General features: G+C 41.8%; 1 protein-coding gene across 2 annotated transcripts in view; it reads right to left on the bottom strand.

Annotated features, from left to right (window-relative positions):
• Positions 1-14,331, bottom strand: part of PPP2R5C (protein phosphatase 2 regulatory subunit B'gamma) — a 77,493-nt gene extending 63,162 nt beyond the window's left edge. Inside the window, exons 1-2 of one of the 2 annotated variants that reach the window (XM_051622582.1) lie at positions 14,200-14,331; positions 12,495-12,560 (exon numbers count right to left, since the gene is read on the bottom strand). In XM_051622582.1, the coding sequence (XP_051478542.1) occupies positions 12,495-12,560; positions 14,200-14,226 (93 nt within the window). In that variant the 5' untranslated portion in view covers positions 14,227-14,331. Of the gene's footprint in view, positions 1-12,494; positions 12,561-14,199 lie in introns of those variants that run through there. The other variant, XM_051622585.1, reaches the window with a different exon arrangement.
• Between the last annotated feature and the right edge of the window lie 2,440 nt (positions 14,332-16,771).

The raw sequence follows: 16,771 nt of genomic DNA, 5'->3' as shown, positions 1-16,771 counted from the left end.
AACTGGCCATCTTCCACTCCCACCCATTTTTTGTTCATTAGTTGGAACAGGAAAAGCTGCTTTCCTGTTTCCTCTATTCCCAAACAAATTCTGTATTTTGAATTAGCATGTGCTCACATGGGCCTGCACACATGCGCATGCTACGGAATCCTAAGGTAACACACACCTCAGGGAACCAAGTGTTCTAAATTGCAGATAAATTCTACGATTAGCCAAATGTGGTTATTTAAGAGTATGGGTAACATTTCTAATTAGAAATGTGAAAAGAAAGCATTTTTTGTTGCTATGACAGATTCCTATCTAGCAGTGATGACTCCAGCATAGTCGAAGCCCTGATCAACCATGATCATCCCTGCTTTTCAGGCATGCCTCACTCATTCAGACAGCACATAACAGAAAGCTGCCAAAACAGTTTCCAGTTCAATTTACTGAACATGAGAAAATATGAAAGGGACATTTACAACTTCATTTGCAAACTGTATGAGGGTCCAGTACATAATCAAACTAAATTGGCTAAGAGGTTGAGACCAAATACATAATCAGTGTAATTAGCCTGAGAAGTTTAACTTAATTTACTTGAGATGAGAACTGAAATCAAAGATCAAGCAGTCAGAATGGGTGGAGAGCAGTTAAGAGCCTTCAGTGCAGCTTTTTTGCCCTCTGCAGTAACTTCAAAGTAGTGTGAAAATCTCTGAACACTCCAGGAATCTTGAACTCTACCACAGAGCTCCCTCCTTTGCAGATCTTCATTTACTGCTCTGTTTTGGGGGTAGGAACAGGGACAGATTGTATCTGGCATATGGCCCACCAACATGGTAAATACATCCAGAGCATACTTGCAGGAGGTACACTCGTGGTGGTAGATTAGCACTTGGGACCAAGGCAGATTGTTCAAATCAAAACACTACCAGGAGAACAGTATTTCTCAGCTGATTTCAAGGCTGTATTGTTAACACCACCAGCTCAGCATGCCTTCTAACTGGACAACATTAGAAAAAACGCTTGTTACTACCACATAAAAGATATGGCTTGACAGAGCTACCCAGAGAGTCTGCAGTAGCTCTAGCTCATGCAAGTAGGACCAAGTCACTGGTAAGGAGCTTGTTATGGAATAACCAGCTCTTTAACATCAGTATTTTCAATCTACAGAGACTACGTGCAAACTATACAAAGCTTGGTATGGATGCTTAAGCATCTGGACTCATAAAAAGGGGCACTGATCCATAAACAACCCCGTTAAGCAGGGAAACAACATGTGTGTTTGGTACAATTTTGGACGGCAAACAGTTCTGAGGTTCTTGCTACTATGCCATTATTTATTGTTCACTAGTTTCACTGCCACAAGATTGTTGTTAGGGAGGAGCCTCTGGAGATACAGCTCATGGGGCTGAAGGCTTTGGCTGGTTTCACACAGAGCTCAATTTAGATTTGTATTGGTTTTCCTCAACAAAATCATTTGCCAGAATGATATCTGGATTGGCCTGCTGGAGTGATCTTTGCAGATGCCTTTCTAGCGACTATGTTTATTGTCATTAAAGATTGTCTTAGTGGTTGAGATATGCTGGATAGCTCAGTGGTAGTCTCAGGATAACTTACTATGTTTTTATTTGGTGAGATAGTAAGATTGGCATCTTAAAGCTTTGAGGATCCATGTTGTTATAACGATAAACAAAAAAATTAACTTTTCAACAGGGTGGTGATGACAAAGCTTATATATTTTAGGACACTGTAATCAGCACTCTCTGATTTATACTGTGGTACTTGTTTAGCAACTGTGATTTTGCATTTACATATAGCAATGCTACTGCTGGCTATTCTTGGTGTCTAACTATGGCGTTTCATTAGTGTTCTGTCAGAGACAACACGGAGATTGATGAATTGCATCAGTGACTGGGAAGTTCCCTATGAGCAGTGAAGGTCAACCTGGTTCTGTCCACTGGGGAGAGGTGCCCACAGCAAGTTTTAGTCACAGATCACTTTAGAAGACTGATCTACAACTTGCTGAAGCTCTTCCACCTTTCTTGTCAGTGTTTATTTTTTCACAACACAAAGAATTGCTTGTATTTCTTGTTAGCTGCTTACACACACACCTCGAATTTTATCTTCTAAAGAGTTGTATCATCACAGCTTTGTGCAACACACTTGACTTGCAACACATCAAACCAATCCTGACAATTGCCAAAGATACCTCAGCTCTGTGTACTGCATCCTTGATTTTCTTGCACTGTAATTTTACATTCACAGAATCACAGAACATTAAGGGTTGGAAGGCACCTCAAAAGGTCATCTAGTCCAAACCCCCCTGCCAGAGAAGGATCACATAGAGTAGGTCATGCAGGAACGTGTCCAGGTGGGTTTTGAAGGTCTCCAGAGAAGGACCCTCCACAACTCCTCTGGGCAGCCCATTCCAGTATTCTGTCACCTTCACAGTGAAAAAGTTTTTCCTTATGTTTACACAGAACCTCCTATGTTCCAACTTGCACCCATTGCCCCTTGTCCTATCACTGGACATCACTGAGAAGAGCCTGACCCCATCCTCCTGAAGAAGGACATTCATATTTAAGTATCAGTAGCACAAGGCTTGGTTTCCATTTGCTCCACCTGTTTTTTAACTAGTTTACTCCAGAAACAAGCTGACATTTGTTTCAGTCAGAGATCAGATCTGCAGCCTGATCTGTATTGGCAAAGATGACAGGGTGCCCAGGCTCAGACAGTAAGCAGGTTCATGCTGGTTTGCATTTGCTGAACTACCACCATGAGTGAACACCTGGTACTTCACAAACACAGGCAGCATAGCAGCATTTATTTCTCTATACATATTCTAGAATGAAACTTCAGAGAAACCAACATGTCCAGAAAAGTAAAATTTTGTTGCCTGAACCCACCAGTTAGCTAATTAATTATTGAAACCAGGTAGTGTCCTAAGTATTAATTCAAAATATGTATATAAATACAGAGATGAATAATCTGAGTAAATTATGGCCTGGCTTGAATTACTTTAGTACTTGATTTTCAACTGTAATTTCTCTTCAGCCTGAACCACTCTTACTTTCAAAAAACCTAACAAAAACTACTATTGTGCTTTATATATACACATATAAACACATATGTAAGGTTCTCTCATTTTAAGTAACACACAAGCACACAAACTCTTCACATTTGCTTTAAGCCCTAACTCCTATACTCTGCTGTACATTTTAATTGTATAAAGCTACTGATTAGCTAAGGCTATTGTACATAATGTGGCTTTACCAATAACCTCTGTATTCTTGCATTCCCTGATCCATTCATAATAGTTTCTCACTTCACATACTCATATTGAAATTTTTTTTGCTTCAAGCTCTGCCCCTCACTTTGGTATTTGTATTAGATGCGATGTAAGAGTTACAGCCCATGCATGACAAGATTCCTGGGCATTTTAGTAGTATAATAATAACCATGTCCACTTCTAAAAAACTGTTACACCAAATAATTTAACCTTTGGCCCTCAGAATGCTTTATTTTACACATCACTAGGAAAGTTCGCTTTTCAGTATTTCATACTGCTACACTAAGCAGTGATGAGAATGCATGTTAAATTATACTAACTACAAAGGTGTAGCAAGTGGTAATATTTAGCAGTGCAAAATCAGTATTTGTAGAGTCTGTGAACATACGGGTGGATTGAATGGCTACTTCATTTTTCTTATTATTTGTACTCTCTGTGGGATAACTATATAATTCTATATCACACACGTATTAAAGAATGTCTAAGTCCTCTCAAAGTTTATGGAGTCATAGGCCTTACCTCTTAAAAAAAAAGGATTAAGACTATTTGAAACAAAGGATGAAAATGACGTTTTCCGTTTACAAACTGCTGATACTAATTTTTTAAGACCACTTTGCTCCTTTTGATTAGAATAGCCTTTGCCTTCAGTGTGAAGGATTCAGAAAGTTTAAAAGCATGATCAGGAAGTAGAGGATATCAAGTACTAAAACAAACCACAAACCAAAGATCTCACACATCATATGTTACACAAGCATTTGTCAGCCTTGTGTAAGAACTAGAAGGGCATAAGATCCTGTTTTCAGAAGCATCTCCTTTTAGGTAACTAAATGCTTGTTTACAACAGTGTTTGGTGCATTTCTTTAATAAATTAAATTAGTTTTGAAAGCATAATATTGAAGTTACATAACAGACTGCTAAGGTAACCTCTGTTACTATTCGGTATTAAGATATATGTGCTTTGGATGCAGAAGGACATAGAAATTCCCAAAAGCAAAAGGCAAGATGTCTATAAAGGAAATGGGAAATTACAAAAGTTAAACAAAAAAATTGCATGGCTGTTTTAAGACTAACACATAGTACTTCCGAGTCAGCAAATACCACCTCATTTAGTACTAAGTTTTGGTTTAAATTCCTGTTTTGCTAATGTTAGAAGTAAAATCCCAAGCCAATAGCCTTAGAAATATTCAGAAAACAGAAGGTTTAGCACTGTCTATTTATACGCATTCTGCAGTTCATACCTGAGAGGACTAGTGTTCAAAACTTCAGATTTATTTCATAATATGAGTATCTCTTCTTCCAAACCAAAGATGACCAATTTCCAAAATGTTTTTTTCTATTTCATGGGACTACCTCATGAAAATACTGGCTGTTCTGTCTGTCAGTCGGTCTGGGATGTGCTACTGAATATATACTGAAGAAACAGCCAAGGTACAGCTAAACTTATTCTGTGCAGTATACGCCAGCCAAGCATAGCTTACTGATTCGGCCCAATGAAACCTTGGTTTGGGGATGCTTTACAACATGCTATCAGCCGTGCCTGATCCAGATGCCTATACAACTGGCATCAGAATGTTAGTATGATAGTAAGTATTACCAAAACCCCTTAAAGCACTGTTTTATGTTAAAAATAAATTAATACTTAAACTCAGGCATTAAGAGATAAATCCCATCTATGCTAGATATCCCTCTGTAAAAGACATCTGCTTCCATGAAACACAAATACAGAAGGATCTTATACCTCAAAGATGCTGAACTCAAGGCATCAAAAAAAGCTTTGCCACTGCGTAGAGACTACTCATTTATCAAAAGTAAGAGCTTAAAATGACAGTTGCTTTATACAAGTGACAGTAAATACATATACACTGAATCACATACACATACAAATTAGCATACTAAACAATTAAAATAGGATAATCTCAGCTGCTTGAAACAATGTTCTACAGCAAGAAGATATTTACAGAAACTATTTATGAGTAGTCCTAGTTCTAAAAGATGTGCACACGGGAAGGGGGGGGAACAAGCCCCGAACTTCTGTAAAGGTATTCTCCCCTTCTGACCTCCAAGCCTCAAGCTCCTCTGTTGCAGTCCCTAATGAGTTGCCTAACAAGTACTAAACTGTACTGGGACTTTCAAGTATAGCTTTAAAAATTCTGAAGTAGAAAAACCTACTAGCTAGACACTGTATTACAATCTCCATACATCACGTTCAAGATGGGAGGAATATAGGACTGTTGTCAGAGAATGTAGGGAGGCAACTAGGAAAGCTAAGGCCTCCTTGGAACTTAACCTTGCAAGTCGGGTTAAGGACAATAGAAAGGGCTTTTTCAAATCCATAGCCAACAAAACTAATACCAGAGGCAATATAGGCCCACTGCTGAATGAGGCGGGTGCCCTGGTGACAGAGGATTTAAAGAAGGCAGAGGTGCTGAATGCCTTCTTTGCCTCTGTCTTTACTCCTGCAGGCTTTCCCCATGAGCCCCAGTTTCATATAGCCCCGGTAGAAGTCAAGATAAAGGAGGAGTTTGCCCAGGTAGATGAGGATTGGGTTAGGGATCAGTTGCATAATCTGGACATCCATAAATCGATGGGTCCGGATGAAATGCATCCAAGGGTGCTGAGGGAGCTGGCAGAGGTCATTGCTAGTCCACTCTCCATCATCTTCGGTAAGTCGTGGGTAACAGGAGAGGTGCCTGAGGACTGGAGGATAGCAAACGTCACTCCAGTCTACAAGAAGGGCAAGAAGGAGGACCCGGGTAACTATAGACCGGTCAGCCTCACCTCCATCCCTGGAAAGGTGATGGAACAACTTGTCCTTGGCACTATCTCTAGACATATCAAGGAGATGGGGGTCATCAAGAGCAGTCAACATGGTTTTACCAAGGGTAAGTCATGTTTGACTAACCTCATAGCCTTCTATGAGGAAATTACTAGGTGGATAGATGATGGTAGAGCGGTGGATGTGGTCTATCTTGATTTCAGTAAAGCATATAACACCATCTCCCACAGCATCCTTGTAGATAAGTTGATCAAGTATGGGTTTGATGATCAGGCAGTGAGGTGGATCAAGAACTGGTTGAAAGGAAGAAGTCAGAGAGTTGTAGTCAATGGGGCAAAATCTAGTTGGAGGCCTGTGACTAGTGGAGTCCCTCAGCGGTCGGTACTGGGACCGGTGTTGTTCAACATCTTCATCAACGACCTGGATGAGGGTACAGAATGTACCCTCAGCAAGTTTGCTGGTGACACCAAGCTGGGAGGAGTGGCTGACACACCAGAAGGCTGTGCTGCCATTCAGAGAGACTTAGACAGGCTGGAGACTTGGGCGGGGAAAAACCTAATGAAGTTCAACAAGGGCAAGTGTAGAGTTTTGCATTTGGGGAAGAAAAATGCCATGCACCAGTACAGGTTGGGGGCTAACCTGCTGGAGAGCAGTGTAGGTGAAAGAGATCTGGGGGTCCTGGTAGACAGGAGGATGACCATGAGCCAGCAATGTGCCCTTGTGGCTAAGAAGGCCAATGGCATCCTGGGGTGCATTAGAAAGGGTGTGGTTAGTAGGTCAAGAGAGGTTCTCCTCCCCCTCTATTCTGCATTGGTGAGGCCGCATCTGGAGTATTGTGTCCAGTTCTGGGCCCCTCAGTTCAAGAAGGACAGGGAACTGCTGGAAAGAGTCCAGCGCAGAGCCACAAAGATGATGAAGGGAGTGGAACATCTCCCTTATGAGGAAAGGCTGAGAGAGCTGGGTCTCTTCTGTCTGGAGAAAAGGAGACTGAGGGGTGACCTCATCAATGTTTACAAATATGTAAGGGGTGAGTGTCAGGGAGATGGAGTTAAGCTTTTTTCAGTGATGACCAGTGATAGGACAAGGAGTAATAGATACAAATTGGAGCATAGGAGGTTCAAGGTGAATATCCGAAATTTTTTTTTTACTGTAAGAGTGACAGAGCACTGGAACAGGCTGCCCAGAGAGGTTGTGGAGTCTCCTTCTCTGGAGACATTCAAAACCCACCTGGACGCCTTCCTGTGTGATGTACTCTAGGTGACCCTGCTCTGGCGGGGAGGTTGGACTAGATGATCTTTCGAGGTCCCTTCCAACCCCTATGATTCTATGATTCTATAAGATAAGGTATGTTTGTTTCTCAGGGTTACCATAACAGGTACACCACCTTAAATAGCATCGTAATGAAAATCACAAACAGGAAACATGAGAAAAATAAGCAACAGAATACAGAAAATTCTCAATAACTTGCCACTACTGATCACAGGAACCTGTTAACATGAAAAAATGCTGAATTTATTACTTTTGTATGTTCCTAAGTTTTCCTTTTAACATTAAGATACTTCTGCATATGATCTCTACAAAGAAAACCACACAAACCATCACTGTTACTTCTACTCCCTATTCTTTATTAACTATTATTTTAAGGAAATAATATGTGCACATGTAATCAGGCATCAGTAAAAGAAGTAATGAGAATACTCATAGTCTTTCACCGTGTGCTGGCTAATACCGGAAAGCTGATCACAGAAGACTGGACAGCCACCTCTCACAAGGTTCTTTCAGACAGATGGAAAGCCTTACTTTTGCTGAAGTATCTTAAAGGTGGTCTATTAAAGAGAGATCTCTGTAATTCATTACCATTCCTGAAAAATATTACCACTATGTCAAAGAGCTTAAGAAATTAGCTTTTAAATAAAAAAGGCTTCACAAAGCAGGGAAGAAAAACGTCTGAAAACAAAGCCTGGCAAAACTACTGAACTGGAAGCAGTGCTTAGTAAACCTACTGAAGGCTGAAAGGCAGTGGCAGCACAGAAGCATGGATCGATACATAACATTTTTTGAAATTATTTTTTTAATTGGTTTCAACAGTGATTATAGTCTTACATTAGCAATACATACTGTCAATAAACCAAGCTATTTCTTCCATGGTAAGAAAACTGGCCAAGTAGTTTGTATTTTATTACATTTTGATTTGTCTGTATTAAAAAAAACCCACCACCTTTAAAGTATAAAGAACCAACCAGGACAGCATATGGAAACAATGAGAGAGACAAACACAAACAATGGGACATACAGACACACATGCACTTCTTAAATCACATTAGTCTTATGTTTGCTGTTCTGCATGGCGTAAGAACTTAAATAAAGAGTTATGATTTCTAGTCTCCTTGAAAGTCACCAAATCAATATTTTTTAAAAAAACAAAAGTAGTCTTCCCCTTCTACAGACTACTCAGCACCTAGATTCACAACCAGTCCATGTGCACCTACCACTGCCTTGGATGAAAGATTACCAGCTTCTACTAACCCTTCCAACCCCAAGCTGAACCACAACAGTGAATTGTTCAAGTGCTCCTAGATCATTTAAGTTAAGTTTTGGCACATATCCTCCCACAGGCAAGGCAGCCAGAAATAGGACTCTATAGGGCTAAAATTTTAACTTCCTTCCCTTGTGGTTGTATTTGAAAACTACTGCTAGAGTACTGTAAAAAACACTTGAATATTTTTAGACGTGTTAGATCTTTGCTAGAGAGAAAAAAAAGGTAATGGTTCACAACAATCATTAACTATTACCAAGACAACTCTTTCTAATGAAATTAGATGGATCTTAAGTTACTACTGCCTTAACTCAAATGAAGACCTCTGTGACAAAATAGAACTCTACAACAGAGCTTATCCGTGAGGCAAGTAACTTCTGCAGAGGCCAGTTGAGTCACAGGGAATATGTCCACAAGTTACAGAGTGCAGGCATACCCAAACCCCACACCCAGGCATTTTTTTCTTATTTGCGTGTGCTCTGAGTACAAGTTTTGGGCACTGGTAAACCCACACCCCAGGTATTCTACCAGAGTAGAGACACTACTACACAGAGGAAAACCAATATACAACAGATTAAATCTTTATTCACAACCTGAAGACATGAATATCCTGAACTAAAGTAAGAGATTATACTTAAAGGAATAGATTCAACTACTCTGGCAACTATTTAGCCTAATTCATTAATGTTTGCTAACAGGTTACAGTTAGATGGGAGCTTACTCGCATTAGGTCTTTTCTGAAGTGTTAAAAAAATGAGCAATATGTATAACTGGAAACTAGAATGATCACATTAGGGTATAGAACAACAAGGTACCATCACGTCATACACACTGTGCCATTCTGGCAGCTCCGTCAAAAAGGAGACCAGAACACAGAAACAGAGAAGGACAATCAAAGTAATGGAAGTCCTCTTACCTAGAAGAGATCAAGTAGGGCTTGGGAAAAGAAAAATCTATAGATGACAATATAAAATAGTCAATTAAATAATTAATAATATGAAAAAAAGTTTTATACTACACCTCAGTTAAGCAACCTTCTAAGCCACAAACAGGCTTAAAGAAAAGCATACCAGGATGGAAGACCATACTTCTACACTGCTTCTGAATCTCTCTTCTTGAGTGTCAGCTACTGACTGCACAACAAATACGAAGCAAGATGGACCCCTCTTCTTACATAGCATGGCTTTTTTGGTATTACATCAAGAAACCAAGGCACAGGTATTGCAAAAAGAATCATCTTGTATTCTTTCCCTTAAACATCTGCTTGGTGGGAATGCTAGGGAGAGGAAAATAGGCAAGATGGTCCTTGCATTCAAACACAACTAGAATGGGGTTCTTTTTAAACGAAGAGGCATTTACTTCAGTAGGACACCTGTGAGCTGTGGCTACTATTTAGTACTTCTGTACATGGCTTACTGCTGAAATCTTCAAACTGAGAAAAGCACCAGTTTAAGGCACTTTTACCCCCTTTTAGCGTGGTCATCCTGACCTGGTATACCAGGAATCATTTCAATCTCTTTTCAAATTTGCTATATAGCTTCACTCAACTGAAGTCTCATTTTCCTGACTGCAATACAGCAAAAACACTTGTTCTTTTTTATAAATATTAAGAACTGTTGTACTTTTTTTATCTACAGAAGTCCAAGCACTATTAATTTAATTAAGTGCTATAAAAGTATCTATAAAGCATTTGTGGGATGCTGCTGCTGCTTGTGTTGTCCCTGTTCCTTGAATAGCAGACAGTTTCTAGTCTTTACAAACTGTCATTTGCATTAAATTAATTTGCTTTAAAAATGTATGCACTAAATGAATCTTGAGAAAAAAGAATTAACTAAATGAGCATATTTCCAAATCCACTCATAGTCTGGAAGAGGATTTTTAAAAAGCCATGGTAAATCACATGTACAAAGACACATGAAGACAACTTTCTTTAAAGAAAATAAACACCTAAAGTGTATCAACAGTGAGTAAAGAAAAGAAACACCACCTAAAATGTATCAACAGTGTGTTCCAGAATATTTCAATATTTACTAATCTTCACTATGTTAACAAATAGCCTCCTTTCTGCTCATACAGTCAGCAGCTAGCATACACCACGATTACAGCCAGCTGCATTAGAATGCAAAGTCTACATTACTATTTGTGTGCACTTATTCTATTAATTAAGCTAATGAGTCAAGCATTCAGGTGTTCAAAATTGTATGGAGACTAAATAATGCCCACTGGGAATGGCAGTCATAGTGTATATGCCAGTCACATTCCTAGTCCTTCTCCCATTCTGCCCCTGCTCATTTATGACGATGTATCATAGATCACAGAAGTAAACTATACTTTTAATTGGGAATTCTACTTGGAAGGACAACTGAAAAATGCATGAACACTACAACATATTCTCCTATTCAAATTCATGTGTCTCATATTTTAAGCATAATTAAAAACAAACACAAAAAACCCCAACACAACAAACCTAGATCTGCAAACACAGAAATTACAAAGAAAACTGTATATACCTTTTCAGTTAACATTTAAAGCTCTTCACTAACTATGAGAGCTTTACACTATCCTGAAGTACCAAGAAGGAATAACAAAATTAGTTTTGGTCTCAGCAGCTGGTCATTCAGAAGCTTGAGAAAATAAGCGAACAACTGTACAGCAAAGTTGCTGATAATGACAAGCCTCACATTTGCACAGGAACTAGAGTTACAACCAAGAAGTAATACTCTTTCTAATGTCACAGCAATACACTGCAAAGACAGAATATATCACAATAAAGTACATCTATTTACACCATTTTAAACATCCACACTGATACCTTTCTTATTTCCATTCAAGAGCTTTCCCAGTAGCTAAGTTCTCTCCTAGTAGCTAGGTTCCCTCCACCAAAAATCAACCATTCTTTTTATCTATATTCACCAAAACACTTAAGTTTACGACTTTTAATGATCTTATCAATTTCCGACAGTAGAACATATCTTTACGCACAACAAACATCTGAGATCTCACTATAGTGCATCAGAAGGAGTATATTAAATATCCCCATCCATCTACCCACAACAGTAATTTCAGAGAGGGAAAAGCAGTAAGCCTGGATGAGTATTTTGTTCTCAAACATTATCTTTCAGTATTAAGACATGCAGTTTAGAGGCTGAAATATATAAGCTTTTCAGTGGAGCATTTTACATTCAGGCTGGTATGAACCTTGTAAAGAAAAATTTAGAATCCACCTAAACAGTGGACTTCCAAATAAAGTAAATCTATTAATTCTGAGTTTCTGGGTAAATATGGGAAAGAGAGTGAATAATGATTTAATAGACCCCTTTCAAGTCACTGCACCTTGCTGGTGGGCAAAACAGAGAGCAACGCAGAAGGGGAAAAAAAGTATCAGCATCAGCAATGGAATAATCAGTCAGAAATGGAACACTCTGTTATATACCTATAAAAAGAAACCCCACAGCAAAAGAACTGGCAACCTCTGATTAAACCTAAGGTCTCCTGAAAATATAACGGGCTACTGACGTTCAACTGACACAATGAACAGCTTGAGAGCATGAAGCTCTTGCAATGACAGAAACTGCAACAAGCAACTAGAAAACAAGTCCAAAACCTCTCAGAGTAAGACTAGAACATAAGACAGATGAATGCCTTATAACAAAAAGGAAACACGTAAACATTTAAGGCTGTAGCAAGCAATCATTTATTTATTCTAAATAAAATTAACTTTCTCATAAGCATTTTCTTCTAAGTCTTAAAAACACATTCTATCAAATACCAGGGCAGTAGTTGCACAACCACTTTCTTTACAACCACCTGTCATGTCAAAATTACAACAATCCAGAAAAACTTTAAGCACTCTTGAAGAGCTACGACAAATTTGCCCCCAAAAAACCAAACCTTCATATTTTAGTAATATTTACCTCATGTTCTTGGTTATCTTGTCCATCTTTGCCACTTTTTCCACTCTTGGCTGATTTTGCAGGTTCCTTTAAAAAAGTTTGCAGTCTCAGTTACTTTGGAAAGGAGATCTCGACAGATTTTCAACTCAAGAAATTAATGTTTTTTAGACACTAACTGAGAATATTAAAGTTGACATAATAAAAATAATACTGTTTCATTGGACAATCTTAGTGCTGAACTATCGGTCTCTACAAAGCTACCTTAAACATTTTTCATCTGCAGAAAGGTTTTGGAATTTTATTAATGCCTCAAAATTCACCCATTAAGATAAGTTTTCATATAGCTAAGCTAGAAGGAACAAAGAATGCAAGTGATTTGAACCATGTCTAAGAAGTCACCCTTGCCATCTTTGGGTTTTAGCTTCAGGAAAATTTATATTTAGTTTAGCTTTGTAACTAGCATCAGTGCAGTACACATTTTACACTCCATTATTTTGTCTGTTCTAGAAGCTAGAAGGTCTAGCATTAGAAGTAGGCCCACAACTCAGATTTCTCCCTGCCAGCATTGAATTTAACTTGCATCCTTCACTCACAGTGTATTTTTGAGATTTGTTCTTCTCAGAAAAAAAAAAGTAAATAAAAGTTTGAGTGCTTTTAATATAAAAAATGGCAAGGGTACTTAGAAAAAGTTAAACTAATCCTCACAAACCACAACACCCAACCTCCTTATGTTTAATGTTAAAATGATGGTGAAAAACTAAGAGACATGTAGAAGTCAACCAGAGAGAACAAGTTTAGAGGGAGAGCAGCTGGGATGAGGCAGACCATCTACCTCACTGCTTCTGACTTCCACTCATATGGCTAATTGCCTATCACACAAAAGAAAGTGCAATCTGGTTAACTTTCTGTTGTGCTTCGAAGTTTTCTGCAACCACCACTTGTGCAAGCCCCTTTCACGGCTGCCAAATCACTCTTGAGAGCGTCAGGGAAACTGAGGCAAAGCGAGGCCAAAGCTAGATCCTCTCCCACTGTCAGGAAAAGGAGGTGAAAAGGTTTTGCGTGGCTGTTAGTGCTCCTTGAGTGCTTATGGTGATGCCCAAAGCACAACTTCAACCGCAGCTAGAGCCACGCAGCACTGAAGCTTCCCCGGGACGGGGCCAGGCTGCGGGGACAGACACACCGCCCCTCGCCCCCCAGCCTCGCCGTCATGAAAAACACTCCTTGCACCCCCCACAACACACCCGGGCCAGCCCCGGAGTAAGTGACACCCCCTCCCAGCTCACCCTTCCGCCAGGCGCGACTGAGGACCCGGTTCCCATCCCCTCCCTCCAGCACTCCCCCGCACGCCAGAACCACGGCCTCCCCCCACATCCCTCCCTCCCTCCCGCTGCCCCCGCTCCGGCGGGGCGGGCCCCTGGGACCCGGTGCGAGGATGGCAGGACCCCCCGCTCCCCACCCATCCCGGCACCCCGCAGAGCAGGCCCCAGAGGGAGCTGCCCCCTGCCCAAAGCCCGGCTGCCGGGGCAGGAAAGGGGGCCGGCACGCAGCGGTGAGAGAAGGGGGCTGCCCCTCGCCCCGCCGGCCCCCGCAGCCGCCAGGCACCGCTCCCCGCCGCGCTCTGCCCCAGGCCCCTCCTCCCCGCGGGGCCTGCACCCCACAGCCTCCCCGCGGGGCCCGGGCACCCCTCACTCCCCCCCCCCCCTCTCCGCCGCCGCCACGGACTCACTTTCTCCTTCTTGTTTTTATTCGGCATGGCCGACCCCGCGCCAGCGGCCGGACAAGCGCAACCCCCGGCGGCCCCGCTCCGCTCCGCGCTGCGCCCGCCCCGCGCTGCCGCTGCCCCGGCCTCGGCGACGGCGGCGGCCTCGGCGCTGCCCCCGCCCCCTTCCTGCCCCGCCCGCGGCGCGGCGGCCGCTGCCTCCCCATTGGCTGCCCGCGTCACGTGAGCCGCGGCTCCCGCGGCGTCACCGGGGGGCGGGGCTCGCGGCCCTTCCCGCCCCCCCGCCCGTCCCGTCGCGCTCCCGAGCCGCGGGGCTGGGGCCGGGCCGGGCTCTTCCCGGGCTCTTCCCGGGCTCCTCCCGGGCTCCTCCCGCTCCGCCCGGGCTGCGGGACCGGCCCCGCGGCTCTAGCCACGCCTGCGGCTGCGACCCGCAGGCTAACCTGTTCCGCCCCCGCGCTGCAAGCCTGCTGCCTGCCGAGGAGGGAAGTGATGGGCGGCCTGGGATGCCCTCAGCGCCCCGGGCCTCCCGCAGGCTCTCTCAGTCGGTGTTCGCCCTGTGGGATGTCAGAGGCCCCCCCGAGCCGGGCTCCGCCGCTGTGGATGCAGAGGGAGGCGGGATGCAGGGTCCGGGAGCCTGTCGCTGGAGAGCGGCAAATGTTTGAGGAAGAAAAGCATTAAAACAATATAGGGCGTATCTGAAGCATGCTGGCCCTCTCGTACGAGTCCAGTGTGGTCATGGATAAGCAAAAGGTGAGCTGTGTGTAGCTGCAGCCTATTTTTATAATAGTATCTTTATCCCTTGCTTGTTTTTAAAAGCCTGGGTGCAGGTGCATTTGTTTTCATTATGCCCACCTGTAACAGAGATCATTTTTTTTCAAGGAAGTTGTGCTTCAGTCTCTCAAAGCCAGAATGCAAAAATCAGAGCAATCCTAGCCAAAAGAAAAAAGTTGCATAGACCTTGTCTGGAAATTTTACAAACTACGTTTCTCACATGACTAGATGATGCCCCAAATTACTGTTAGCTGAGGAAAAAGCAGAGGGAATATTAATCCTCAAAATAATGCTAAGATATAAAGCATTTAAAATTTAGATTGGACGTGCTGTTACTTCTAATTGTGCTGTGCTACTACAGGATAGAAAAATTACAGCATAATAATTACCCACATAAAAGTGAAATTGTTTTTGTTCCTTACCCACCCCAGGAGTAACAAAGCTAGCATCTGCAAGTATTTGTACTCTCATTTTTAGGAACTGGGATTTCTAATAACCACCTTAGTCTGATACAGTGATATTGAACATCAGTTTGTGTTCTTTATGTTTGAACACTTTGCTTTTGCTGTGGTGAAAGGACAAATAAAAATAATTCAGGCACTGCAAAGAAGTCTGACTATGGAGAGCTGCTTCCTCGTGCTTCAGTCCCCTTCTTTTCCTGGTTCTTAAGTGCAATAAAACAAATGATGTCTGCCTCTTATCCTTTCCCTAATCTTCTCTGGTTTGAGGATTTAGAAATGAGGTGCAGTTATCACTATTGTGCTTCTGTTAAGCACGACTTACTAATACGTGATATTCCTGACTAACAGAACAACGTGGATTCTGAACGTACTAAGAGTCAGGAAGGGAAACAAGTCTACCTCCACCTGTAGTTTGGAGTTTGATCAGTGTATGAAAGGGTTTGTACAGCTGAAGATAAACTTGAGATCTTCCATTTCTTTGTTAGATTTCAGTTTCGTAGAAGCTTAAACTACTCTTAATTCCCAGCTGTTGTGTGCTTATCTCCCTCCTCTGTGCTGCTGCTGGAACTGTGCAGCTCCATAAACCCGTTCATAGAATTGATCAGGTTGAAAACTCTCCTCTCAAAGTGATGTGTTTTTTGGTTTGGGATTTTTTGCCTTCAACTGGCACACCACCACCTGCTTCTGTAAACACTAGCATTGGCCAAAGGAAGGGAGTGGAAATATGTGGCGGGGGCGGGATGTGATCTCAACAGCCTAGATTTAGATCAGTTTAAGCAGCTTAATGAGTTTCTCATTGGCTCTTGGCCTCTTTTGTGCTTGCTAATGATCATAGTTTTTCCAAATAATGGAAAAACTCCATCAGTATTGTTATTAACCAAGTACTTCTGAATAGCAGCAACAAAAATTGCCTGTCCTTATTTTACTGTTTGTTGAGAAACCTTGGATCAACATGTCATACTAAATACAGGTTCAAAAGGTCGTACTGACTCAGTTAACATTTAGAAGGTTTTCTTTGTGAACACAGATGCAGAAACTCTTGAGAAAACCTGGCTCCCCCTCACGTCACTTGCTGGGGAAGGAGTCTTATTCACCAGTAACAGAAAGCAATTGTGTCTTTCAAGGCATGCTACATAATATGAAATAATCAGTGGGTGGAGCTGGTTTACAAGGAAAATAGTTCCATCTGTATGCTCTAGTGTCCTCATAAAATGTGGGAATAGTGACTTATAGTTCCATGTGGTGCTAAGATGAAATCTTATTTTTACTACAGTGGTACATCGCTGTGAGCCTAATAGGATTAACTATGTAAATAAGGTGATGTCACGTGAGTGTCAAAATTACTG

Source organism: Apus apus, chromosome 5 (assembly GCF_020740795.1).
Source record: "Apus apus isolate bApuApu2 chromosome 5, bApuApu2.pri.cur, whole genome shotgun sequence".
Classification (NCBI taxonomy): Eukaryota; Metazoa; Chordata; class Aves; order Apodiformes; family Apodidae; genus Apus; species Apus apus.
The sequence above is the reverse complement of the archived record's forward strand: the minus strand, read 5'-3'. Positions and strand labels throughout refer to the sequence as shown.